This window comes from Fusarium odoratissimum (genome assembly GCF_000260195.1).
Source record: "Fusarium odoratissimum NRRL 54006 unplaced genomic scaffold supercont1.36, whole genome shotgun sequence".
Classification (NCBI taxonomy): domain Eukaryota; kingdom Fungi; phylum Ascomycota; class Sordariomycetes; order Hypocreales; family Nectriaceae; genus Fusarium; species Fusarium odoratissimum.
In genome coordinates, this window is record NW_022158719.1 from 136,317 (window position 1) to 160,278 (window position 23,962).

Genomic DNA, 23,962 nt, shown 5'->3' on the forward strand with positions numbered 1-23,962 from the left:
AGTATATACTCATCTTTTAGTCCTAATTCATACATCATTCAAGTTTATAATATAAAACCATATCAACCTCTTAATGGTAATGTCGTAGGTGACATTGGACCTAAACACGGCCACTCTACCATGGATATTGCTTACATGCTTATGGATAACATTCGTTCAATCCGATACCCTGCTCGGTATCAGCTCCTCCTGTTCGAAGAAGAGCTAATTCTTGTCTATGTAGCGTTCTGTATAGTGCACTTCTAGCCCGATAATCGTCGGCAGATCCAGCAACAGGAGCTTATCGATTTTCTCAGAATCGAGCTGTCATCTATGACTCTCTTACCCATGTGAGACCCGATTTCTCTCCATCACGGGTGTGAATAATTACATGCTCGTAACAGGCTCGCAAAAGGATCGCGATGCATGTGAGTATCGTTCTCGTCTGTGCCACAGTTGTGGCATTGCGATACTCTGCAGTCCGCCGACTGTTCAGATCAGACACACCAGGCCAAGAAGTGTCAGCAGTACTGGAATATCCTACCACTCAGATCAGTCTGTTGCCTCTCCTCGCCACAATGTATTTGCTGCATTATGGCGTCAAGCGCATGGGCGATATCATAACCGGACCCTTTCCGACGTAGAGAACAATGGAGATCTCACAGCCATCACCGATCTGCGCTCACGTTCTACTACTCCCAAATAACTGTCTACGGAGCTTATAGAAGGTGGCATGGAGATCTGTCGACAATTCATGGGTGGGCAGAGATCCGGCGTCGGTAGCGGGCTGGTTGGCTTGAACACGGATGACTTGGCAAAGCCTACGGTCGAGGGTGATAACTGGATGATCGCACGTGAAACAGGCAAGTAGCTGATCCGAAAAGCCAAGCTTGTCGCAGCAAGTCCCGGACATGACCCACAGAATCACACCGAGGAGACATAGTTCAGGTTCTGGCAGCGCCAAAGTGGCGGGAAGGAAGACAGAGCCTTGGACGTTTTCACTAACGATTCGGACATTGTGGAAGCGTTCAAGCATCGCGCTGCCTCCCTGGTACGTTAACTTGCTGTTGTTCCTCGATCTTGGAGGGAGGGTAACTTCTAACAAAAGCAACTAGACTTTAAGTTGTACGACATGATTGAGAACAGGAAGGCCGCATGGGATAGTATCGTGATTCAACTTCATCATTTGAGTAACGGTAAGCTTCCGACAAATTCTTCCATGGATGTTGACTACCAAAAAGCTAATATTCCTCATTGCAAGCTTACTCTGAGTCTGTCCTGGTGTACAATTTCTACCATGGACTACTAAGAGAAACAAGTATTTCGGAATTCACATCAGAGTATTGGACTCTTCTTCCGACTTTTCGCTCATCGCACAATGAACAAGGGAAATCGCCAATTTACTCAGTCCGGCGCTTTGAGCAACCAGGGTCTTGACCACATATCTGACACTGCCGTTTGAAGCTTGATGAATGAGATACGTCATCACGCAGTCAAGTTGGTTGATGCATGGAAGTTGCCATCTTACCTTCTCTACAGGGTATGTAGCCCCAATTAGACCTGCAACTCACCGGATGCGGGGTCCTGTATGGTCGATACGGATGACCTTTGTGTTGATTAGAACAAAAGCGGAATCGTTGATCCATTTTATTATTATGTTTATAGCTTAACCTTTGCCTGGCGGGAATTGAGTCGAGAATGAACATAGCTAATTTGCTGGAACGCCCTCAGCGCCTCACCGTATAGCTCTCCCCTGAGCAATCCGTAGACCCCCATCTTTGCCTTGGACTTGACCCTGTCGGCAAGCTGCAAGGCACGGTCCAGCATCTCTTCCGGCGAGGCGATCTCATCCACGATACCATCCGCCAATGCCTCACTTGATGTAAACTTATGACCCTGCAGGATGACCTTCCTGGCTGTTTGTGGTGGCAGCTTGGCTCTCAGAAGGGCACCCATTCCATCGAAATGCAGGCCGAGCTCTGCTACGGGCATGCACCAGTACCCACGGGTAGAATTCATGATACGATAGTCGTGGGCCAGTGTCATCACTGAGGCACCTCCAAAAGTGTGTCCGGTGATGAGACAGATGGTGGGGAACGGGAAGTCTAGGAGAGTTGCAACAAGCTGTTACAGCCGAAGAATGCATATGTTAGTGAAGTACTTACCAAGTTCACCGCGGACGGCCAGATCAGGTGCTTACCGGATAGAATCCCTCGGAGCTGGCGTATGGGTTTGTGTCTCGTTCATAGAGATCCAGACCCTGTGCATATGTAAGTAATTACGAACTGTTCAAGGCATCCTGGATAATTTGTCTGGGGAAGAACGTACCGTGCAGAAGAACTTGGCATCGTTGCCTCGAATGATGACAGCGCCAGGTGCGTCGGGACCTAGTTCCCTCCGAACATCATTTAAAGCCCGAATAATCTCTTGACAGAATTGCGATGTGAGACGGTTCTCTGGTGGTTTCTGCAGAGTAAGGATAAAGACATCTCCGCGACGCTCGAGCCCAAGGTTTTCGTACATGATTGCTGGCACATGCAAAAACAGATGATGCTGAAGCCCAGATGCTGCTGATGATTCAGACCCTGACGTTTAATTGATCACTCGGCTGTTAGATGATGCACGGTGGAGCTCTTCCCCAGGACCGCAGATTTAATGGGTCTCGGCGTTAGTTACGGCGCGTGCCATCCTAGTGTGTCCTCGGCGAAAGAAAAAAAACCCCCCACCAGTAGGTGAAACGCCGCATCGATTTGCCGAACCTCCATGACAAGACATGTTGAACACGTCAGAGTCTCGGCCCCCTATGACAGAGATGTCGAATGGCATGCCCTTGGTCGACGGATAACCATTGCTGTACTGCTGCTGGAATAACAGGATGCTCACCGAGAACATGACGTGTAGCTATCTGGCTTCAAAGTTGTATACGTTCGGACCGAGAGAAGGCTTGGAGTGAAAGAGACGAAGCTCATCTGGAAGCTCATTAATGCACAGGTAGAGAGCGCTTTGCAACTTCTCAATTGCGGTTCCAGCTCCATGTTTCTGCCGGTAGCTGTGCCCAATGTCGTCGAATATTTGACTTATAGTGATAAAGAAGGCTACATATTCATGCTTTGCCCAACTTTGTAGATTACACGATCTTGGCTTTGAATGTCATCAGGGGAATGGTAAAGAGCCACAAGGAAACAAAACGCCATATGTATTTCTCTTAGATATTTTTAACGAAATTGATAATGGCGTTGGCCATAGCCTCTGGTTGCTCTGGCGCCATAGCATGGCCAGCACCCTTGATAACCTGCACCTCAACACGATCACCCAGACACGGCTTCATCACATCCTTCACGACAACGGCGTCGTGCTCAGCCTGTAGATCCAAGATGGGAACAGTCTCTCCAGCAGAAAAGTACTTGTCGACGGGCGTGCACATACGCGCACGCGCCTGAGCCTTATGCGCGGCTTCGTTCCACCCGTCCAGCCACAGACGTGGGTTACCGTCGGGTCCGAAGAAGGCCGCTTGAAGGTACTCGAGGCGCTTGGACTCGGGGAGGGACATATCGCCGGACCCGTCAATCTCAGTGCGCAGCCGGCTGAAGGGCTTCTCGGTCGAGCCGGGGGGGAGCTTGCCTGCCGAGGCGGCTGCCATGACGACGCCACGGACGAGGTCTGGACGGTCGGCGGCCAGCATGCGCGCCGGCTGGCTACCCCATGCGTGGCCAACGATGACGGACGGACCGCACTCGATATGGTCTAGGACCATGGCCACATCTGCGGCGAAGTCGTGCATGGTCAGCTTGTCCATAGCTCCATTGCTCCTGCCAATGCCGCGGGGCTGGGGGCGGATAACGCGGTAGCCAGCTTCGACAAGGAACGGGGCGACAACGTCGTAGTCGTTTGCTCCACGGGCCAGCGAGGGAAGAATGACGATGACAGGACCAGTACCTTGGTCGAGAGTCTCAATAGTAATGGGTCCTTTAGTGACCGTAAACGAAGTCGTAGTGGCCATGCTGGCTATACAGGAAGATCTGTAATAGTGCTACTGATGTTTGCGTTTGTGTATATAGACTTTTACTGAAGAAGGGTTTTAAGATACCTTGGCCAGTGCTCTGGTTTTGTAAGGAATATCCTAGGTGCTACTCTATTTGACCTCGTGGCTGACCACCACTGGCGCACTAAGCAAAGTTATGCCATTAAGTTTAACCAGATTTCTGTCACCTCGTAGGCCTACAGTCTAGGTGGCCCAGGTCTAGTCCCAACAGCAGGGATGACTTGTATGCTGTCTTTCATCATGTTTCACTAATTGCAATAAGTCAACATTAACAGAGATCTTGGATGTGGAGATTCATGCCAGCCACCAATCCGCAATACCGGCTGATTGGCCGAAGAGCGAGCCTAGCTCCAGATGAGGATGGGGTGCGGGGTCCCTAACCGGGCGCTCGGCGAGTCGCCACGGGATGACGCCGTGGACGGGACTTTCATTCTTAGAGATTATCCAGTCAGATTTAGCTAATAAGGAGTCACATAAGAATATTATTGCCCAAGACAATCGATATCTGGGATGTAATTTACATACTTGTTAAAACGCTACTAAAACCCTACATACAGAGATCGGAATAGGAAATCTGGGGCACATGACTCCAAAACGTCGACGTTGGATAAAAAATGATACCCCACAATTCGCCGAGGGCTTCCTGTAAGGGAAGAATCAGGTTAGGCTAGTGGCGAGGTTCGGGTTTTCGCCGAGTTGCCGAAATGAGAGTTCTGCTCTATGACAGTGATATGATATTATTATATTACTATGCGTGCTATTTCAAAGCATCTTCTATAACAGCGGTTCTCATAAACCATGTAATATGCAATAAGAAATAATATATAACCATATATCTCTGAGATTTGTGTAAAGATTTATGGCTAGATGTTTTATTCACCCTATACCAGCCAATGAGGAGAAAAGAGAAATAACTGCTATAAATTCTTGTAGTGTGAATCTATATTTATTTATATCTTCCACCCAGTAACTATAATATCAGACTGAGAGTTATATGAATTTTCATTATGCCTTTTAGTAGAATAAAGGACATATGTTACAAAAGCATTAACAGCACTAGTTCCTCTCATGAACTGTAAATTTATCTAATTTCGGTACTTGTTGTCTTGATATACACTCAATAGTCTGATAGAGTCCTGGAAATACCACATAGAGCCGACTCCGACACCGCGCTGGATGCTATCACAATTTACAGTCTTGCCTGCAGCGGCCTCGCCTGCTTCAGTTTCTTCCATACCTGCACTTGAGGTATCTCCTCGTATCCGGGACTTGGAATGAGCTTCGGTCCCAGGATCTTCTTCTGCACCTTGCCTGTGGCACCCTTCGGGATCTCCCCTTCCACCACCCTGAGCACGGTGGGGAGCTTATACCCGGCCAGCTGATCCCTAAGAGTACTCCTGACTGTGGCGAGGGTGACATCCGACGCATTCTTCACCGCCAGCACCGCGCCAACACGCTGCCCAAACTCGTCGTCCTCGACGCCCACTACCATGGCCTCGTTCACGTATGGCAGCGTCAGGCACGCGCGCTCAACGTCCAGCGCCGAGATTTTATAACCACCAGACTTGATAATATCGACTGACGCGCGGCCCTCGATGAAGTAGAAGTTCCCCTCACGTCGTGCGATGTCACCGGTCTTGTACCAGCCATCGGCATCAAGCGCATTCTTCGTTGTCTCCGGTTCCATGAGGTACCTTTGTTGTTCGTCAGCCATAAGTACATTGATGAGACAGCACGAGACTCGCGAGACAGACAGAATACCTACTTGGCAAACATGTTGGGCGTCTTAACCAACAACTCACCCTCAGGCGACATCCTAAGCTCTACTCCTGGCAGAGGCTGGCCCACGCTTCCCTTGGGAAGATTCTGAAGCTCAAGAGACACACGTATACAGCCAGGAATTTCGGTAGCGCCGTAGCGGGTGAGGATGGGTTGGCCCATTGAAGCGGTCCAGAAGTCCTGTACGTGCTCTTGCAGAGCGCTAGATCCACACAGGAACGCACGGAACTGGCCAGCTGACTGCTTATAAGGGATCTGCTCGTGCGTTGGGAGCTGCTCGATGAACCACTTCAGGCGCATGTAGATAGTGGGCACAGCAGAGAAGATAGTCAGGCCACCCTGCAGCCAGCGCTTGAGCACGGTGGCGGCGTCGAACTTGCCATGGAACTCAATGCAGGCTCCTGCGTTGAGAAAAGGGAAAAACGAAGTACCTAGACCGGTGGTGTGGTGGACGGGCAGCGTGTGTAGAAGTACGTCTGTGTGTGTGATGCCGTAGCTGTCGCCGACGGTGATAGCGCCCTCGTGTGTATAGGTCCGTCGCAGCACTACGCCCTTGGGCTTGCCGGTTGTGCCAGAAGTGAAGATGACCACGCCGGGTGCGCTGGGGTCTTGTGGCGAGTTGGATGACAATGATATGTCAAATGGCTTTAAGCGGGTCGTGCGAGGTAGGTTGGGTAAAATGCTGAGCTGCGGAATGCCACAGCGCTGCGCCGACTGCTGCGCAAGTTGGGTCGTCGCTGAGCTGGACAGGATGGCCACCTGCTGTGACTTGGTGGCGTAGTAGACAATCTCTTCTGTGGGCGCCGTGGGGACTTGATAGATGCGATCAGTCAGTCATTCCTCAGTCAATGAATGACATGACATAGTGGAATATACATACACATAGGTACCACTGCTCCCCCTAAGGCCAGCACCGCCAACACGGCGACGGTAAACTCATAGCCGCCCCCAGCCAGTACTCCAAAATACACCTCATAACCGCCGCTCAGCTGGTGCTGCACCTCGGAAGGCAACGCTGCTCGTATGACCTCCCTGAACCCTAGAACCGCATCGAGCAGCTCCCCGTATGTTTTGGAGACGCTAAGCACCTGATCTATGATGGCAAGGCGGTTGCGATGCGCGTGCCGCAGTAGCCTGGTGAACAAGGGATTGTTGGGCAATACATGTGGACCATCGTGCGACGGCACGATCTGCGTACGGTCCAAGTTTGCAGTGCTGGGAGGTAAAGCCATGCTGAGATGATCAATCGTTATCTTTGGTACGAGGGAAGACCAACACAGACATGTTTGTTCTTAACATCGAACCTTATTAGATGCGCTTTCCGTGTGTGATATGTAGCATCTGCCTGCCTCACTCACCCACGTTTGTTTCCCAGACCCGGCGTTTAGACGTGCCGATCATGCGGGGCTATGGCCGAAACTCCGAGTGGAGTCTTCAAGCGGTGTCTCGGTGATGAGATGGTTTATGATGAGTTGTCTGGCGGACTTCTTTCTTATGGACTGTCCGTCGGCGACTCGTTCAAGTGAAGGGCCGGACAAATGGATGGCCTCGTGGTGTTCAGTTCCATTTAACAGCTTGCCACAAAGTCAGCTCGCGACATAACACAACACTCGCATCTATCTCAGTCGTGATTCGGATTGTTGCGTTGACAGAACACATAATCGTAAGAATGGCAGTGATCGAGGTTGAGTACAGTGGCCCCATTGCCGTCGTAGTGCTCAACAAACCCAACAAGTTGAACGCTTTGACCAAAGACGAGTTCTATCAGCTGGCGCGCACACTTCAGGAGGTTGCCAATCATGATGAAGTGGTAGCGACTGTGTTGACAGGCAACGGGAGATTCTTTTCAGCGTGAGAAACTTCTATACCTATCTTATCTACTGGTACTGACACTGACATATGCGTGCAGCGGTGCCGACGTGTCGGTCTCGAGGCAGATGCCCGAGGGTACAGACTTGTATCGGCATAACTTGACCGTCACGGTAGCCAGCAACATGAATCTTGCGCGAGCCTTCTATACACATCCCAAGATCTTGGTAGTAGCCCTTAACGGTCCTGTGGTTGGTATGGCTGCTGCGCTGATAGCCTTCGCCGACTTTATCTATTGTATGCGGGAAACATATCTATTGACGCCGTTCGCTAGCTTGGGCCTCATAAGCGAAGGCGTCTCGTCGATAGCTTTCGCAGAACGCATGGGAATCTCCAAAGCAAACGAAGCCCTGATTCTAGCGAAGCGCATCTCCAGCAAGGAATTACTTGAGGCAGGTTTCGTGAACCAAATTTTTAATTGCCCCGCCGAGTCATTTCGGGGTGAGGTGCTTAGGGAGGTCAAGGACAGGTTCCATGATGGTCTGAATGCGTCAAGCATGTTGCAGATCAAGAAGATGATTAGACATCGATCAAGACGGGAACTGGACGCTCAGAATGTTGATGAAGTGTTTGGAGCTCTCGAGAGAAACGTCCAAGGAATTCCACAGAAGGAGTTCGAGAAACTGAGGAAGGGGCAGAAGAAGCACAAGCTGTGAGCCTGTGGCTGTGGTCCAGTGCAAGTGTCAAGTAATGTAATCTACGGTTCGAATAAAAAGCCATCGTTGAGAATCCAATTCTCCACATGTTCGAATTGAAATGTCCCCATATCCAGCGCCGCCCCTGGATCCATGAATGGATCGGTCGCTAACGCGTCGTTGCCGGGGGGTTGTATAGGCTCTGGAATTTGATCTTGGGTAGCCAGCGGGCTGGAGGACATCTGCTGGCTAAGAGTGCTCCATATGCGGCAATAGCCAAGGTCTATCATCTTGAAGTACTCCAGGGAACCTTTGTCGTCCATTCGTAATTCGGCGGTAGAGCTGCTGGTACGTTGTCGCCTCTTGTTAATGGCATTTTGGAGAGCTCTGGAAGCCCCAATTGCTGACCGCCAACGCTTTGAAAGTTCAGTGAGTGCAAGCTGGAGTATCTCCAGATCCGGCTGTACAGCATCCCACAGTCGCTTATTGGGCATGACCGAGACCAGCGCCATGCTCGAAATGAGGCAGTACCGAGTGCTGATCGGTGCTAAGACTTTGATCTCGTCTCTGGCCAGGAAATCCTCAAAAATGCGGGCGACGAACGATGCAGCCAACGTCGCAGTCACCGACCCTCCCGAGTGCGCAGGCTGCATACGGGAAAGCACTATTAAGCTAGTGAAGTATGGTAGATACAGCTGACGTGCCGGTAGGTTGTGACTGTTTGCAAGATAGCTGTGCGTTGGCTGGTTGCTGGGTGCAACTTGGAGCTCTTGAGGGAGACTCGTTGCCCAGCGGTACAATGAGCTCTCAATGTAGAGCCTTTTTGTTCGTGACATGTGTCGTCTTATGCAGCAAGATGATATGTCTCCAAGTACTTGGCATATGTCCACCCAGGCCGAGAATAGCTGGAACGCGAACTGCGAGTCTGGGAAGTCGCTCGGTATCGGAGGCTGCACATCACTGTCATCGAGATTAATGACTCGCGGTCTGCCATGCGCGACGGAGATGAGTGAGTCTCGAACCTGTGTAATTCTCAGTCAACACGAACCAACTTGGGTACACGCGCTTCAGCTTACCACCAAACTCCACCACAGCCTCCGTCGTATTGCCCTAGACGACCCTGGAGGGGATTCTCTATGCAGGCCAATCTGATGGGCGATTCCGACCCCAATCTTGAGCCAAAAGCCACTATTGTCAAATGAAATATGCTCAGGAGCCTGTGGATTGTACCATTGAAGCATCAGTGAGGCCTTGATGGCGGACAGCCCGTCCGTCTCTACTCCAGACCAGAAGACTGCTTTGGCTCTGTGATAAAAGTCGTCCGAAGATGCAAAGGCAACCACAGAAGGTGAATTTGTGACTCGACTGCCGGCCAGCCATAAAGATTGAGCCAGTAGCAATGAAGTAGTTTTTTGGTCGAAATGCGAAAGCTCGTGAATATCTTTTGGTTCCAGAACAGGCGTCCATAAGTTGCAATAGTCTAGGAACGCACTCAGCAGGCTTTGACGCGCTGCAAGAGGCGGTATGTCTAAAGCTTTCCACAGAACTAATGTTTCCCTTTGAGTGCTTGCATGAGGGCCTATCTTTATCTTTGCTGGCGCGAAGGCACGAGCACTCGTCTCATCTATCTCATCGTCGTCTGTGACGTAGTGGCCTCTACCTATATAGGTGGTCGATTGGCTCTTGCAGTTGCATGTCAGCATTGAATTCAGACCAAGAATACTTAGGAAAGAGATGGTGAGAAATAACGAATAATAGTAGCATAACGCTATTTGGGAGGTTCACACAGGTCACAGAACAGAGCCAGGCCAACACTTGTGCGTTGGGCATGCTACAGCATAGATATCTGGGGTTGTCATCCATACTCGAAGGCCAATCTGATGTGAAGCTTTGATGCAACGCAAGAGTAATTTTGACCAAGGCATGGCAGATGGCAAAAGCATGCGTGACTTACCGTAGACGGGGTCTGATATGAGGCATGTTCCATCGGCATTACTATGCCTGCCCCAGATGACTGCGAAACGCGCTGGCTTTGTTGATTGCTGTAATTGTGGCTTTGACTGTTGTCAAGTTGTTGGGCCGTAGGAGCAGCTCCCCCACGACGACGCTTCCTAGTGCGCGGACTGAAGCAGCAGGTCAGCCTACGCCGGGCGAAGTTGGACCAGGGAAGCCCACATGCACTCTACTCCCGCAGCCTTGCATGTTATGCAAGTGTTTGATTCGACGTCCACTTCACAGCGGACCTGGAGGAAGTTAGCCCGCCTGGGGACCAAGTCTGTTTGAGGTCCGGACTGGACTCAGCTACTGACCTTACGATTGTGACAGAGTGTGCACGCAAGCATTTTGGATCGGCCTCTGCTGTCGTTGTGAGGATTGTGCCGGCGGGGAAAAGCCACCGCGGGGAAGCTCGAAATTTGAACGTGCAGTCTTGGCATCTTGGTTATGAAAGACCGAAATGCCGACCAGCTTATCCCAGAACAGAAAGGGATGGCGCGAGTCAGCGAAAGCGGGGTTTGTAGGCCATGGCACCCTCCTAAGTGCGCCGAACGATTTGTGCCCACATCTAGACTCGCAAAGTCGTAGTAGCTGGTGGTTATCGGACGTGTCTTTTAACCAAGTACCTTTCGATGGCAACAGTGGACAGGGAGAACCATATGCGTGCCATGACCCTTAACCGACCTCCTAAAGACATGTTTGACTCGGCGACTTGTCAGGAATTAGTAATGCAATAATAGTAAGTCTCGCAGCTTACTTGACGCATACATTGGCAGAAGTCAGTCGGTCTTTCGCCAAACTACCAGCGATTCTTATCAGCTCCGTGGGGTTGAATAATACTGCAGACATGCCTGGATCCTAGCTTGGATGGAAATTATCCCCTACCAGCTACTTGTAATTGACTAACACATCTACAGTGGCGAAATAGGGTAGGAGCTGGATAAGGAAGACTTTACATCAGAGACAAGGCGAACGGCTGCTTTCTGCAACCACATTGTGATGCTAAACCCGTTGATTGGCCCGAGTACTCAGCCCATCACACGATCCGCCCGATGCTTTGTCCTTGATGACATCCTAGCGCACACATCTGCTTGGCTTGCAGGTCGTCGGTTGCAGGTCATGGGTCTGAGCAATAGCATTCATTGAATTGAACCCGTTATGCAGCTATGATAGCCGACTTGACTACTGCCACTTATCAAAACTAAAAGAAATATTTCCAACAGTCCAGTTATCCCTATCTCGAAGCCAATGGCTTATTCAACGTACCTCCACCTCTTTGGCAGGTTGTTTGCCGCTTCGTGTTCTTCCATTTTCTTATTGAGTCTTTTTACATACCATTTGCAAATCAGGCAACCGGCGATGCCCATGACACAGCCTGCAATGATCAAAATGCCACCATTCTGATAGCGAGGTTCTTGGGAGCGAAGCTTGGCTGGTAAGTAGGAATCTGGGGCGCTGAGGGTGAGAGACCTACGAAGAAGTATGGTGTGAACCAGTGGGAGACTGATGCGATGCAGTTTGTAATGGCAACCAGAGCACCACGCTTTGTACGAGGGCGAGCGACGTTGGTTGTTTCCCAAGGAATGTGTATCTACTCCCATTAGCATGAAGCCATACCCAATTAGAGGCATTTTATACATACATTCAGGCCAACAAAAGGTCCCGCACATAAAAGGAACATGCCAAAGTATCGGGCACCTGCGTTCAGGGTCGAGATCATGATAACGACGCCGATGATGCATGCAACTGTGCTGCCAATTATATGCCAGCAATGCTCCATATGTCTTCCTGACGACCAGGAGATTACACAAGTGGCGAGGTAAGCGAAGATATACGGTGGAGCTTGGATGAGATAGGTCATAAGATTCGAGTATCCTAGTGTTTTTACAATCTAGACTGGTTAGATATTTTAGGGATTGGCAATACGTTGTAGGCCTGACTTACCGATGGGAAGAAATCTTTGAATGAAAGAGCGACAATAAGACCAAAGTGAAGCACCGTATAAATCCAGGTGAATGGGTCTTTGCATGCAAGCTTGACTCCTTCCCAAGCACCACCTTCGTCGTCCTCGGACCGCCCGCCTGCTGAGACGATCATTCGATATTGGGCCATCTCTGCCATCTCGGGGGTCATGAAGTATGTGCCCGTGTTGTGAGGGAAGTTGGGGATGCACCAAAACCCCATGGCAGCGACGAACAGCCCAACGATACCTGTGAAAGTTAGAGGGAGCCGTATACCTTCATGGTCAGTGATAGGGTTAACTTGCCCTCAATAATGACGAACCACTGCCATGCACGCATACCGGCAAGACCGTTCATATTTTCCAAGATACCAGCCGCAAGCAGCCCAGAGAAGATGTTGGAAGCGATATTACCAGCATGCCAGATGGCCATTCTCAAAGGGGCCTCCTCCTTTGTATACCATGAGGAGGTCATCAAGCTGACCATGGGAAGGAAAGGGCCCTCAGCCACGCCGACCATGAAGCGGCATACCAAGAAAGACCATCCTGAAGACATGGCAGCCATACAGGCTGTGACAACAGACCATGCAATGACATAGGCTGGCATCTGCCATCGCGGCAGGCCTTTGGCGAGGTAGACAGTGGCAGGAAGTTGAGTGATGATATAACCAACATAAAACAGCGAGATTCCAGCAGACCACATAGTGTCAGACATGTGTAGGTCATCCTGCATACCTGCCAGCCGAGCATTTGCCACGTTGATGCGGTCGAGGTATCCCATCAGCAACATGAGCGTAACAACCGGCAAGAAAACCCAATCCAGTTTGCGCTTGAGCTTCTTTTCGATTTTCTGACGTTCCTCGAGGCTTTTGTTGACCAGAAGGGGAAATAGAGGGAGATACTCATCCACTACTGCCTCCCCTTCGATATGGGTGGCATATTGCTTCTCCGCAGAGCTATCATGGGATGTCGTGCGTTGTATAGCCATTCTTGCTCGCTGTGCTTGTTAATCACCTTCTGGATATGTTTGCTAGTGGAGGATATTTGATGAAGGGGATTGTATGTCTATTACTCTTGCCGCAAGGACAGACTGCTTTATACGTGAATAAAGATGGCTGCGTGCTTGCGCTGAGTATCTTAGTACAGACCGTCGACAGTCCAATCAGGCGTCGAGGATGTCACAATGATTCACAGGAACTCATTATCCAGTGGTTAAACCCTGCTTTCCCCGCGATTACCCCAGATAGTTTAACCTTGGCGTTATCTAGCGTGGAGAGGCATAGGGTCGGCGTTTCGGAACTTCGGTGATTATAAACTAACGCCAATGCAGGCCATGGACATGGCCCGCTCGTGTTGCAAAGTAGAGCGTGGTTGGGCCACGGCATAACATGCACCTGATACACTATACATTGTACTGAACATTCCGTCGAGCAGAATACGGTAAGCTTGTGTCTACTTAATAATGGCTTACTTATGCTAGGGAATGCATGACGCATATCTTGGTAGACGCACTGGGTGAAGATACGGAAGACAGGAAATAAAGAGATAAGAAATTAAAGAAGTTAAAATACAGCTTTTCACTTATATTAATTTGACTTATTTTATTCTTTGAAGTGGCAGTGGTCCTTTATTGTATTTGGATAAGTAGGTCTGCTGGTTTGTAGGATGGCTCCGCCACTCTGCCTTTGAAGGGCTTTCTACGCCTTCTCCATCGCCCTCACTAGCTATGTTACCATTAATTGGTCAATCACCAGATCTAGAGGGCAGGATTGGCTGGGGCTTTGTCACATAGCTCACTCTTGTCCTGGACTTGGGATTATACATCTAACCTCTCCGTGGCCTGGAGAAATTACCAGAATGCGCTCTAGAACTGCTGACGGGTTAATAGATTGCAGAGTTAACCTGTGGATTTTGCTCATTTGTAATGTAAGCGTATTCGGGGTGTATAGCTGTATAGCTGTATGTTGAGTGGTTTAATGCAGGGGGATGTGAAGCACTGATATGGAACAGCCTACAACGAGTTGTCCCCTGCTGAAGGAATCATCCTGTGGGTCAATTGGCTAATCTTCAGGACTAAGAGGGACAAATGTTGTGGGGCACATTCAGAACTTTGGGTCAGCCTTGAATCTTACATAAATCACATGACTTTGCCCGAAGTTAGGTCTTATGTGTCTTCTGCTTCAGGCGCGTCGACTCAAGATGGCTACCGGCAACTTCAAATACAACAGTTTGCAGGAGAATGAGATCAGGGTGTTGGTTCTGGACGCAGCTCAAGAGGGAGACGCCCTCTCGGGAGCCCTTGTCGTTGTGAAGCATGTCCCTGGCGAGCATGTTACGCGGTACGATGCAATGTCGTACACCTGGGGTGACCAGTCACATCCCGACTATATAGATCTCCGGCATCCGAAACCGATTGGCCACGATAAATCATGCATTTGCAACAAAGAGTCTTCGGGGTCGCTTGCCATCGGTCGCAATCTTGCTTCTGCTTTGCGAAAGATCCGTCACCAAAGCAATAGCCAGATCCTCTGGGCTGACTCAATTTGCATCAATCAACGGGACCTCGATGAGCGAGCCGCGCAGGTCCTGCGAATGCGCGATATATACAAGCATGCCCAGCGCGTCATTGCCTGGCTCGGCCCCGCCGACGAACACAGCCCCATTGCCATCGCCATGCTGCAAGAACTCGCCGACTGCGTCGACTTTACCAATGAGGAGGACGACATCTTGGATAACCGGATAAGATTTAAGCCAGACAAGTATGACTTTCTTATGAGAAGACACCCAGACAATTCCCACGACTGGTCCAAGCCCATGCCCTTCTCTGACCGCCAGTGGCAGGCCTTGGTATCCTTGATATCGCGGTCCTGGTTCCGTCGACTATGGGTACGTCAAGAAATCCTACTGGCGGGTAAAGACACCATTATCCTGGTCGGAAACGACAGCATGCCTTGGCTGCATTTCAGGACCGCCATCGAGATAATTGCGGCAAAAAGGGAGGCATTGGCTGGCAAGGTCGACATCCATATCATGGTTGAGTTCTCCAACGCACGCAGCTTTTCGGCCCTTCGACACTTGAGGGACTTTTTCTCTCTTGTAGCTTACACACACGCCTGTGAGGTAACGGAGCCGAGTGATAGAGTCTTCGCGCTGTTGGGTCTCGCAGAGGGCGGCTTTACTAGCGAAATTGACGTTGATTACAGAAAGGATGTCAAGGACGTCCATCGCGATGCTTTGGTTCGGGCGTCGACATACCATCAAAATCTCAAGTTGATGTCGCTGTGCGATTCAGCGTCCGAGCCGACATGGATCCCCGACTTGGAGCGGATACAGCACCAGCGGCCCATGACTTACGGTCGAGCTGCACTTTGCTCAGCCGAGAATGCACATGCGTTCACCAAAGAGCAATTGCGATTGCAAGGTATACGCTGCGACTACATTACGGAGCTAGTCGGGCCTCAGGACAGTCAAGATTCTCAAGCACAGCTCCAAGTCACTGTGCTAGAGGCAGCACGACGCTTTCTGGGTCCCCACTCAGAGACTTGGGATTTCCAAAAAGTTCAGCAATTTTCGCTCATGTTACATGTAAACGACTTCTTCATCCACCCCCCATTCATCAACAAGATGCACGAGCAGTTGGCGGAGCGAATCAGCACCCATAGTAAGACGCTCGGTGGCCAACTTGCACACTTGACTTACTACATGCACAACCGCTCTATATATCTGACCAAAATGGGTTACATCGTGCTGGGCCCACGGGACTGTCAGCCTGATGACCTCGTCGTTGTCTTTCTTGGCTGCCATCTGCCTATTGTCCTTCGGTCGATAGAGGACGGCGAGTACAAACTCAAAGGGCCGTGTGCTCACCCAGCACTCTTGGCCGGCGAAGCAATTCTTGGCGAGATGCCAAAGGGTTGGCGCCTACGCTACGCCAAACGAGCTGAAGAGCCTGTCTTTGAGAATCCAGAAGGAAAGCGGCAGCATATAGACCCGCGGCTGGATAACATCCCTGTCCCGAAGGAATGGGAGCTACGTTGGAGGGATAATGGTACCCCGTTTTGGTATATTGCTGCAGAAGATCGATGGACCAACTTTGATCCAAGACTCTCGCTGGATAGCCTTAGGAAGAGAGGGGTGAGAGTGGATGATTATGTACTGCGGTGAGAGCGTTGGAGAAACATAAACTTTCATTCGTTATATCGTCTCAGACTATCTGTCCCGCAAGTCCAACATAGAGGAGGAGGGGAAATCATGAGCTACTTCAGCAGACAAAAGATCCTGACATAGAAATGTTAGATGAAAGAAGGGAGTCAAGGGAAACAACATTGCAGCTATTTCTCTAGTTCTGTCTAACAAACTGTTTGTTGTGTGACTTGAAAAGCTTGGATTGATCCAAGAGTTTCCCTGTCGATGACTGGAAGAAGTCGACTTGCAGATTTTGAGCATCCTGGAACCGAATAGTGGCGTAACTAAAGTCATCCGCATACGCAAATGCATTGCCAGTAGCATTCTTCCCTACAGCACTCAGTCCCTCGATGTTTCCTGTACCTCCGGACACAATGTACATAGGCGCCTTAGGGTCTTTCATTCCCGCAGCATCAACAGTCCCGTTGTATATGGGGTAGAAGCGCTGTGAGTTATGTACGTGCCCAAAGACGGCCAAGTCAACGCCATACTTGTAGAACAACCCTTCAAATGCCTTTTGGCAAGGCTTGCAACCTTCATCACCAGTAGTGTACCAAGGGCGGTGACCTGCAACAATGAGCCAAGGTGTGACTGTACGGTCAACTGATGCAAGATCGGCTTCCAGAAATTGGAGTTGCTGATTGGGACTACCAAAGGGTCCGCTGTTCAGGTTTGCTGAGCCCCCTGGTGCATCTGGTGCGTCGGGAAAGTCGGTTTCGGTATCAATCATGACGACATGTGCCATACCGTATTCGAAGGAGAACCAGAATGGCGGGTTTGCCAGTTGCTTAGCCTTGTTTGCGCTCACTCTCGCCGCGTCGTCGGAAGAGGTTGAAGGAAAGGCGAGGGGCATCACTTGGCCAAATCTGTACATGAAATCGGTGAAGTTCTTCTGACCCTCAGGACAGAGATTGTTGAGGATGGGGATCTCTTCACATGCTGCTTCATGATTTCCTGGGCTGACCATGTAAGGCTTACGACCAGAGATGGGGGCCAACTGATTGTAGAATGTCTCAAGAATGGCTTGATACGCCTCCTCGCCATGAAGCAGATTCTTAGGTTTCAGGAACCAATCATCAGCGTATGCGAGATCTCCAGGATGAATGATAAATTCGTAATCGTCAGCTGTTGTTGCAAGACGGCCGATGGTTGTGTGGTTCAAAGAAGGCTGAACGTTGGGGATAACATCTCGCTTCGTTTGATTCATGCTGATAGTGAAACCATCCTCTCCGTAAACACCAAGGTCAATGATGGCGTTGATGGCGAATGGTGTTTTGTCTCCAGCTGCCCGAGGGCTGAGGAATTGATCAATGACTGAATTTTGAGACACAATCTTGTAGTAGTATTTCGTTGCTGGGGACAGATTGTCAAGCGTCACAGCGTTGGCCCAGGTACGAGAAGTGGGATACGTCAACGATATATCAGAGCATGCTTGCTTATCAAGCTTGTCTTTTGAAATGCCGTATTGCACGCAAGGCTTGGCTTGCTTGGCGTAGGTGTTCCAGCCGATGGTTACACCTAATAGAGTTCAGCTATAAAACTTTTGATAATTTGATGTTGAACTTACTGTTTGGCCCATCCAGCGACAGTCGTTGTTGTACTGGGGTTGAGAGATCAGACGGGATGGGCGGGAAGCTGACCTTGGCTAAAGCGCCGGTCGCAAATAAGAATAGCCCAGAAATCATGTCTTGAGATTGTGTCGCCTTATTGCCGAATCAATTTGAAGTCTTCAACTCAAACCTGCCAGTGCGAACAGAATCGCCCTTGAGGCAATTAGTGTCCTTCATTGTGGAATTTATACTTATTCTCTTTGTCTCTATTTTAGACAATTGTGCCGGATAGCCGACTGGATACCTTAGCCTCTGGGAGTATCCTGATTGAGAATGTGCTCCGAGGCTGTATGCATGAAGTCTGTCGCATTTCAGTCTTTGCTTGTGAATACCAATCAGCGCGTGGTTATTCAGCAGCATCTGATTGGTAGAACACCTTGGTTTAGTCGGTCACCCAAAACGGCAGGCAAATGTCTATCATGCAGCTCCATTGAACTTTGACATTCTTGGGCCGAGGTTTATATATAATAGATTTAACAAATTAGCTAAATATTAGTATACTATTAATATAAACAGAATTTAATAAAGGTTGTTTTAGTTTTCTATTTTTTTTTTCAAGTTTATAAGTTAGGCTTAAAGGATATACCTAAGTATTTTTAACGTTTAATATTTCCTCTTAGTACATAAATCTTTATTAAGTAAATCTTATTATAATTAGTTATATATACGTTAGGCTAGAGAGCCTTACTTGCTCCTCAGATGGCCTTAATCTTCTACCTGCAACCTATATTAAAGATAAAAAATATAACTAGCTTAAATTATTCCCTTGTTATTTAAATCCTAATTTATTACTTTTTTCATTAAGACGTTTTATAACTTATATCTTATTTATATTAATTACTATACTTTAATATTCTAACTAAGCAGATAACTTAGGCTTATTAGTTATAACTCCTCCTTGCTTAATCTCTAAGTTCTTGGCATCTTGAGCACTAATAACATCCTCTCCAGTAATAGCAAATTCCACCATACTTTCAGGGGCTGGGAAAAAGTGGTTAAGAATGTAGTAGAAGACGCCACCGGACAAGAAGGAGTAGATATAACCGATATAGAAGCTACAAACAGATTTCAGTCAGCATGCAGTATCATGATAGAAGAAAAGAATAGGATGGAAAGTAGGACATACAGGTGTTGACCTCCTGCCGAGACGCTGGTCTTGCTACCACCCGCTTCCACAATGTTATCGATGAAGCCAGGAAGAGGAGGGATGCAGCCAATGAAGAAGGCAACCACAGCGCGCCAGTTGGTTCCCCATTTCTGCGAGTAGCGGTAGATGCCGTGGAAGTTGTACATGTCCGGAACGGAGACTTTGCCGCGGCGGAGGATATAGTAGCTAGAGAAAGGCTGGACTTAATATACTTATACAGCATTATAGTGAGCAAAAGGTAGGGTGCACGTACTCCGTCATGAGGATAGAGGTCATAGGACCCAGGAAGATAGTATAGCCATTGAGGAAGGCGATAAACTTCTGCGCCGAGGCCAAGATTTTCCACTGTAGGATGAGGTCAGTCATTGAGTACGCCCAAGGCCGTTACTTTGGAGAATGCAATGTTGTAGCAGCAAAGAAACGAGTATAGTGACTTACCGGAACAAAAGCCCAACTACCAATTATGGCAGCGAGAATCTGGCCACGTCGGATATTAATATACCGGGGAGCAAAGGCCATCAAATCATTCGCCGCACTGATAGAGTTGGCGGAAATGTTGATACCAAGCGTCACAATCAGCAGGCCGATAGCGCCGAAGGCAGCTGCAGCTCGACCACCGTGTGATCCAGACTTCATCCACAAGCTGATAATATCAATAGGGTTCCACAGAACCTCACCGTACGCTGATTGGGAAGCGGCTGCGGTGAAAATGCCAAGGAGACCGACGATGGCTGATGAAACTGATTAGCAATTTGAAGAATAGACTGCGTGGAAAGGAGAAGCGTACTGAAGATGAAGGGGATAACGATGGCTTGCACGTTTTGAGCGCTGGGCTTGTTGGCATATCTCGAAAAGTCGGCGATGTTGAGACCGAGCGTGGAGTAGTTACCCAAGACTCCGTTGAGATCTAAATTGATCAGTTGATATGGGTTACAAGATAACATCGGGACTGTCTCGCTCACTGTTGAAGAAGGCCCATGCCAAAGTGGCACCATGAATGGTAGTTCCCTTCGTAATCACAGTGCTGTGGCTAATCGTTCCGCCGGCTTTATGCAATGTATCACCAAAGACAGCCAGGAAGATGATGGGAGCGATGATACTCTTGAAGGCGAAGAAGTATTGAATCTGTAATTGTCAGCCTAATGTCTAGCTCACGAAGGGCTTATAGAGTAGTACTTTGGTGTACGGGATGCACAAGAAGGGAAGCTGAAGGAGGAAGTAAAGCACAAATCCACACATCCCTGCAGTGGTGATGCCCTCAGATTCTGGAATGTGATTCGGGATGTTGGCAAAGCTCGGCCAGATGGCAGTCAGCAGAACGGTCATGCATTGACCTCCAGTCGTGGTTTGCACACTACAAGACATCTTTTAGTCACTAACCTTGCAGCATTAAGAGGACAAAAGTGCACTTACCCAAGCCAGACAATGGCAAGGACACAGCGGGACAGCACAACAAAGTAGCTGAAGTAGTAGCCAAAGGGCATGCGAGCGAGAACCGGGAATGGGGTGTGCAGCTGTGAACAAGTCAGTCGATGAACAGCAACGATCACGAAGCGAGAAACTTACAATAGCTCCTATTCTACCATTGGTCGTAATGACGAGACCCATGAGAAAGTTACCAAGAACACAGGCTCCGATTGCCATTCGCCAACTTAGTCCAACAGCAATCATCGATGAGGCTACACCGTGAAACATCAGCTATTCGCGCTCTTCCTGTAACTCCAAATGACGCAGCAAGCTTACCAACTTCCCAGTTCGACACAGCCCACGCATCTGCCATCCAATACGCCACATAGGCGCCCCAGTTCCAGGTCCGCTTCGAAGGGGGGATCGGGTCGAAATCCGCATTGGAGGTATTTTTTGTCGTTGCAAAAGAGCTCTCTTCCTGCTGAACCTCGAGGCTGAAGTTGAACCCGAATCGTCGCCTCACCAGGCCCACTTGCCCCGGCTCCGAGTCGGAAGTGGCCGCGAAGCCATTCTTGGTGTCCGAGCCGTCTGACTGCATCTTGGGTTGAGAGACCGAAGGGGCAGGACAAAGTCAATCAATGGAAGCACACCAGAAATCCAGCCGTGCAAACTAACTGGCAGTGTTTCTTAGGGAGATAAATGGAGGGGAGTCGGGGAGTTAATATCCAAAGATCGCGCCTCAAAGCTTATCTTTCTTATCGATGAGTTTTAAGGCAAATAGATAAGGACCAAGCTTTGACTTTACCATCAAGCCACTTTGAGCCGTGTGTTCCGTTGATTATCCACAATCCAGCCAGTAAGATCCATTAACATTATCTGCTAGTAATATACTAAAGTGTAACTAAACCCAAAGATCTCACTTGGTCTTATCTTATCAGAGTAACAAGCCTCAGCTCAGAGAGATTGAAAAGTATTCATATCACCAGCCTGCCAAGCCATCTCAGCTACTTTATCTGTAGACAGGGCTGAAAGATTATTGGTCGAGATATCAAACTCACGACCCCACGACCCCACGGCCTCCGATCTGGCGAGAACCTTTGGGTCGGGTATAAGAGCCTCGAGGTCCAGTGGATTGACCGCTGTGGCTTTGTCATATCAGCGCTGTAAGAAGGGCATTTCGGCGACCTCTGGAAACGAGTAGACGCTATCGCAACCTCATCCTCTAGCAGCGCTACAAGAAGATACCTATCTGAGTAGAGTGCTATAGAATACTATTAATCATATATTATGAAAGCTATGGTAAATTAGAGTTTTAAGACTTTTAAAAAATGGAAAAAATAAAAGCTTAATATAATAGCAAAGTTACAGGGATCTCCTCAGATGTTTTAGTCATCTTACTGGCATGATGAGGCTCCCTGACTCTGGCATTTTGGTAATTCAAGACCTTTGAGGGGAGCCATGTCTATGGGATCCGGTAGTCCCGTAACAGCCAGGGTTTCTACTGGCCCCGGCCCACATCAGAGACATGGCCGGGGGATCAGCACACTAACCAAATGTAGTATACATTGAGCTGTCCAATCAACATCAAAAGACTCCAAGACCAGCTGTGTTGGCAGGCTCAAACAATTACCATAGCAATCTTAAATCATCTATTTAAGGAGTTATCTTTCCACCTGTTGGTCTCTCTTTCGCTCATCGTTCCCATCTTTTCCTGTCATCACAATGCCTTCTACTCTCAATTTCCAGTCCGAGACACCTACTGTTCAGGGCGAACAAGATCCTTCTCTTGTAACCTTGGAGCATTATGGCCTACAGCCACCCTCTGCACAGCAAAAGCTTACGCCTTTGGACATGAATATGCCCAGGTTATATGGTATCCGCTTGATTCTTTGCTTTCCAACTAATCCTGGTATGGATAAGCGGCAGATGTGAGTCTCGTATGTGGCGTTGTGCAAGACAGAAGACTGACGGATGCAGATATGAGAACTTGAAGAAGGGCTTGGCTCACACTGTCACTTCCGTTCCTTGGATATCTGGACATATTGTAAGTATTGAAATCGCCATCTGGGGTTACAGTTACTAATGTCATTGTCTTGATCAGGGCCCGGAAGAAGGACAGGATCCCAAGACCCGAAAGGTCCAGATTCTCGACTCGCCATATGGATTCAGGTTTCCGTACGTGATATCTCTTTGAAAGACTCATCCAGACACTTTCTGACCAAAACACTGCGTAGGTACAAGGATCTCACCGATGCACTGCCACCTTATGCAGAATTACAAGAGAGAAACTTTCCCTTGGCAGAATTCACTACAGCTCAGGTCGGCCCTATTGACGTCATGCCACAGGGACCCAACCAGCCTGTCTTTGCAGCTCAGGCTAACTTTGTCAAAGGTGGTCTTCTGCTGACGGTAGGAGTTCATCACTCAGCATGTGACGCATTGGCCTTGGACGCTATCCTGAGCACCTGGTCGCACAATACTGCCGTAGCTAGCGGTGGTTCCGGGTCTTTTTCCACATTAGATGGACCATCTAACGATCGTAGTCCCTTGATGGAAGGAGATCTTGGCAACGCCGACGTGGCTGCCTTTCCTGAGTACGTTCTGATGCCTACTCCTCACTCTACGGAGGGTGATCTGTCAAGCATGTCTGGATTCCAGATGCCTCCCCTCGCAAGCCGCCTTTTCCACTTTTCACCAGAGAGTCTTAGGAAGCTCAAAGCAGAGGCAGGAGCATTCTCTTCACATGATGCTCTCTGTGCCTTTATATGGCAGCGCATGACTTTGGCACGAATGCATTCCGGGATCTTCAATGATCCCCCTGGGGACTTAACATCGCGCTTTTGCTTTGCAGTAAATATTCGCAACCGAATGAGCCCTCCACTGCCACCTTCTTATATGGGTAATGCTTCCATGGGCTGCGTTACTGAGAAGATCAGCGTGGCTTCCATGATATCGAACAATGGATTGAAGCAAGCCTCAGTCACGATACGGAGGTCGTTGAACGATTTCAACAGTCCCAGAAGGGCTACTTCAACTATTGGGCTATTGAGATCGCGGCCTGACCCTACAGACTTCAAGTTGTCCTTCAATGGTTTTCTAGGGCCAGATGTTGTTGAGTCTTCATGGGCTGATCTTGGCGTTTATGGGCATCAATGGGGCGATGCTATTGGCACACTGGACGCTGTTCGTATACCAGGTGAAGGCTCAGATGGCACTATGATGATATTGCCCAGGTTGAAGGATGGTGGTCTGGATGTTGTTGTTGGGTTATCAACAGCAGCAATGGAGAGGCTCCTCGAGGATGAGAAGTTCGTTTCTGTTGCACACTCTTAAATGATTGTACATCAGCATATC

General features: G+C 49.1%; 10 protein-coding genes across 11 annotated transcripts; 3 read left to right on the forward strand and 7 right to left on the reverse strand.

The window, feature by feature from the left end:
* Nucleotides 1–1,605: 1,605 nt before the first annotated feature.
* Nucleotides 1,606–2,594, reverse strand: FOIG_13818 (uncharacterized protein). Its single transcript, XM_031214990.1, has 3 exons — nucleotides 2,308–2,594; nucleotides 2,180–2,239; nucleotides 1,606–2,103 (listed from the first exon to the last, which is right to left on the reverse strand). Exons 1-3 carry the CDS (start codon nucleotides 2,500–2,502, stop codon nucleotides 1,639–1,641), a joined length of 720 nt encoding a protein of 239 aa, XP_031055261.1. The 5' UTR covers nucleotides 2,503–2,594; the 3' UTR covers nucleotides 1,606–1,638.
* Nucleotides 2,595–3,184: 590 nt separating this feature from the next.
* On the reverse strand, nucleotides 3,185–3,979 carry FOIG_13819 (uncharacterized protein; the record flags this gene model as incomplete). The annotated part of the gene is made up of 1 exon (XM_031214991.1): nucleotides 3,185–3,979. One exon carries the CDS (start codon nucleotides 3,977–3,979, stop codon nucleotides 3,185–3,187), a length of 795 nt encoding a protein of 264 aa, XP_031055262.1.
* Nucleotides 3,980–5,210: 1,231 nt separating this feature from the next.
* On the reverse strand, nucleotides 5,211–7,032 carry FOIG_13820 (uncharacterized protein; the record flags this gene model as incomplete). Its single annotated transcript, XM_031214992.1, has 3 exons — nucleotides 5,211–5,715; nucleotides 5,787–6,612; nucleotides 6,681–7,032. The coding sequence occupies 3 exons, from the start codon at nucleotides 7,030–7,032 to the stop codon at nucleotides 5,211–5,213; spliced, it is 1,683 nt and encodes a 560-aa protein (XP_031055263.1).
* A 437-nt stretch (nucleotides 7,033–7,469) lies between these two features.
* On the forward strand, nucleotides 7,470–8,325 carry FOIG_13821 (enoyl-CoA hydratase; the record flags this gene model as incomplete). Its single annotated transcript, XM_031214993.1, has 2 exons — nucleotides 7,470–7,651; nucleotides 7,710–8,325. The coding sequence occupies 2 exons, from the start codon at nucleotides 7,470–7,472 to the stop codon at nucleotides 8,323–8,325; spliced, it is 798 nt and encodes a 265-aa protein (XP_031055264.1).
* A 41-nt stretch (nucleotides 8,326–8,366) lies between these two features.
* On the reverse strand, nucleotides 8,367–10,506 carry FOIG_13822 (uncharacterized protein; the record flags this gene model as incomplete). The annotated part of the gene is made up of 4 exons (XM_031214994.1): nucleotides 8,367–9,326; nucleotides 9,381–9,986; nucleotides 10,259–10,427; nucleotides 10,484–10,506. 4 exons carry the CDS (start codon nucleotides 10,504–10,506, stop codon nucleotides 8,367–8,369), a joined length of 1,758 nt encoding a protein of 585 aa, XP_031055265.1.
* A 1,177-nt stretch (nucleotides 10,507–11,683) lies between these two features.
* Nucleotides 11,684–13,247, reverse strand: FOIG_13823 (uncharacterized protein; the record flags this gene model as incomplete). The annotated part of the gene is made up of 4 exons (XM_031214995.1): nucleotides 11,684–11,890; nucleotides 11,942–12,190; nucleotides 12,244–12,509; nucleotides 12,602–13,247. 4 exons carry the CDS (start codon nucleotides 13,245–13,247, stop codon nucleotides 11,684–11,686), a joined length of 1,368 nt encoding a protein of 455 aa, XP_031055266.1.
* A 1,211-nt stretch (nucleotides 13,248–14,458) lies between these two features.
* FOIG_13824 (uncharacterized protein) lies at nucleotides 14,459–16,631 on the forward strand (the record flags this gene model as incomplete). Its single annotated transcript, XM_031214996.1, has 1 exon — nucleotides 14,459–16,631. The coding sequence occupies one exon, from the start codon at nucleotides 14,459–14,461 to the stop codon at nucleotides 16,421–16,423; it is 1,965 nt and encodes a 654-aa protein (XP_031055267.1). The 3' UTR covers nucleotides 16,424–16,631.
* On the reverse strand, nucleotides 16,427–18,202 carry FOIG_13825 (acid phosphatase). Its single transcript, XM_031214997.1, has 2 exons — nucleotides 18,012–18,202; nucleotides 16,427–17,962 (listed from the first exon to the last, which is right to left on the reverse strand). The coding sequence occupies exons 1-2, from the start codon at nucleotides 18,127–18,129 to the stop codon at nucleotides 16,599–16,601; spliced, it is 1,482 nt and encodes a 493-aa protein (XP_031055268.1). The 5' UTR covers nucleotides 18,130–18,202; the 3' UTR covers nucleotides 16,427–16,598.
* Nucleotides 18,203–18,875: 673 nt separating this feature from the next.
* FOIG_13826 (uncharacterized protein) lies at nucleotides 18,876–21,277 on the reverse strand. Of its 2 annotated transcripts, XM_031214998.1 has the most exons (10): nucleotides 20,945–21,277; nucleotides 20,768–20,880; nucleotides 20,615–20,715; nucleotides 20,378–20,555; nucleotides 20,164–20,326; nucleotides 19,989–20,108; nucleotides 19,640–19,932; nucleotides 19,455–19,546; nucleotides 19,181–19,387; nucleotides 18,876–19,109 (listed from the first exon to the last, which is right to left on the reverse strand). In XM_031214998.1, exons 1-10 carry the CDS (start codon nucleotides 21,204–21,206, stop codon nucleotides 18,914–18,916), a joined length of 1,725 nt encoding a protein of 574 aa, XP_031055269.1. In that variant the 5' UTR covers nucleotides 21,207–21,277; the 3' UTR covers nucleotides 18,876–18,913. The 2 variants fall into 2 exon arrangements, with proteins under 2 accessions (XP_031055269.1, XP_031055270.1); XM_031214999.1 differs by having other exon boundaries at nucleotides 18,876–19,387.
* A 1,053-nt stretch (nucleotides 21,278–22,330) lies between these two features.
* FOIG_13827 (uncharacterized protein) lies at nucleotides 22,331–23,941 on the forward strand (the record flags this gene model as incomplete). The annotated part of the gene is made up of 4 exons (XM_031215000.1): nucleotides 22,331–22,536; nucleotides 22,586–22,652; nucleotides 22,710–22,783; nucleotides 22,843–23,941. The coding sequence occupies 4 exons, from the start codon at nucleotides 22,331–22,333 to the stop codon at nucleotides 23,939–23,941; spliced, it is 1,446 nt and encodes a 481-aa protein (XP_031055271.1).
* Nucleotides 23,942–23,962: the final 21 nt, after the last annotated feature.

What these genes read in the sequence shown, in the direction of transcription:
- FOIG_13825 (XM_031214997.1), bottom strand. Translation starts at nt 18,129, where the DNA reads ATGATTTCTGGGCTATTCTTATTTGCGACCGGCGCTTTAGCCAAGGTC. An exon ending in GTCGCTGGATGGGCCAAACA is followed by an intron (nt 17,963 to 18,011) that starts GTAAGTTCAACA and finishes GAACTCTATTAG; the next exon opens with GTGTAACCATCGGCTGGAAC.
- FOIG_13818 (XM_031214990.1), bottom strand. Translation starts at nt 2,502, where the DNA reads ATGTACGAAAACCTTGGGCTCGAGCGTCGCGGAGATGTCTTTATCCTT. An exon ending in ATGCCAAGTTCTTCTGCACG is followed by an intron (nt 2,240 to 2,307) that starts GTACGTTCTTCC and finishes ACATATGCACAG; the next exon opens with GGTCTGGATCTCTATGAACG. An exon ending in GCTCCGAGGGATTCTATCCG is followed by an intron (nt 2,104 to 2,179) that starts GTAAGCACCTGA and finishes CGGCTGTAACAG; the next exon opens with CTTGTTGCAACTCTCCTAGA.
- FOIG_13826 (XM_031214998.1), bottom strand. Translation starts at nt 21,206, where the DNA reads ATGCAGTCAGACGGCTCGGACACCAAGAATGGCTTCGCGGCCACTTCC. An exon ending in GGCATGGGCCTTCTTCAACA is followed by an intron (nt 20,109 to 20,163) that starts GTGAGCGAGACA and finishes TGATCAATTTAG; the next exon opens with ATCTCAACGGAGTCTTGGGT. An exon ending in CGTTATCCCCTTCATCTTCA is followed by an intron (nt 19,933 to 19,988) that starts GTACGCTTCTCC and finishes CAGTTTCATCAG; the next exon opens with CCATCGTCGGTCTCCTTGGC.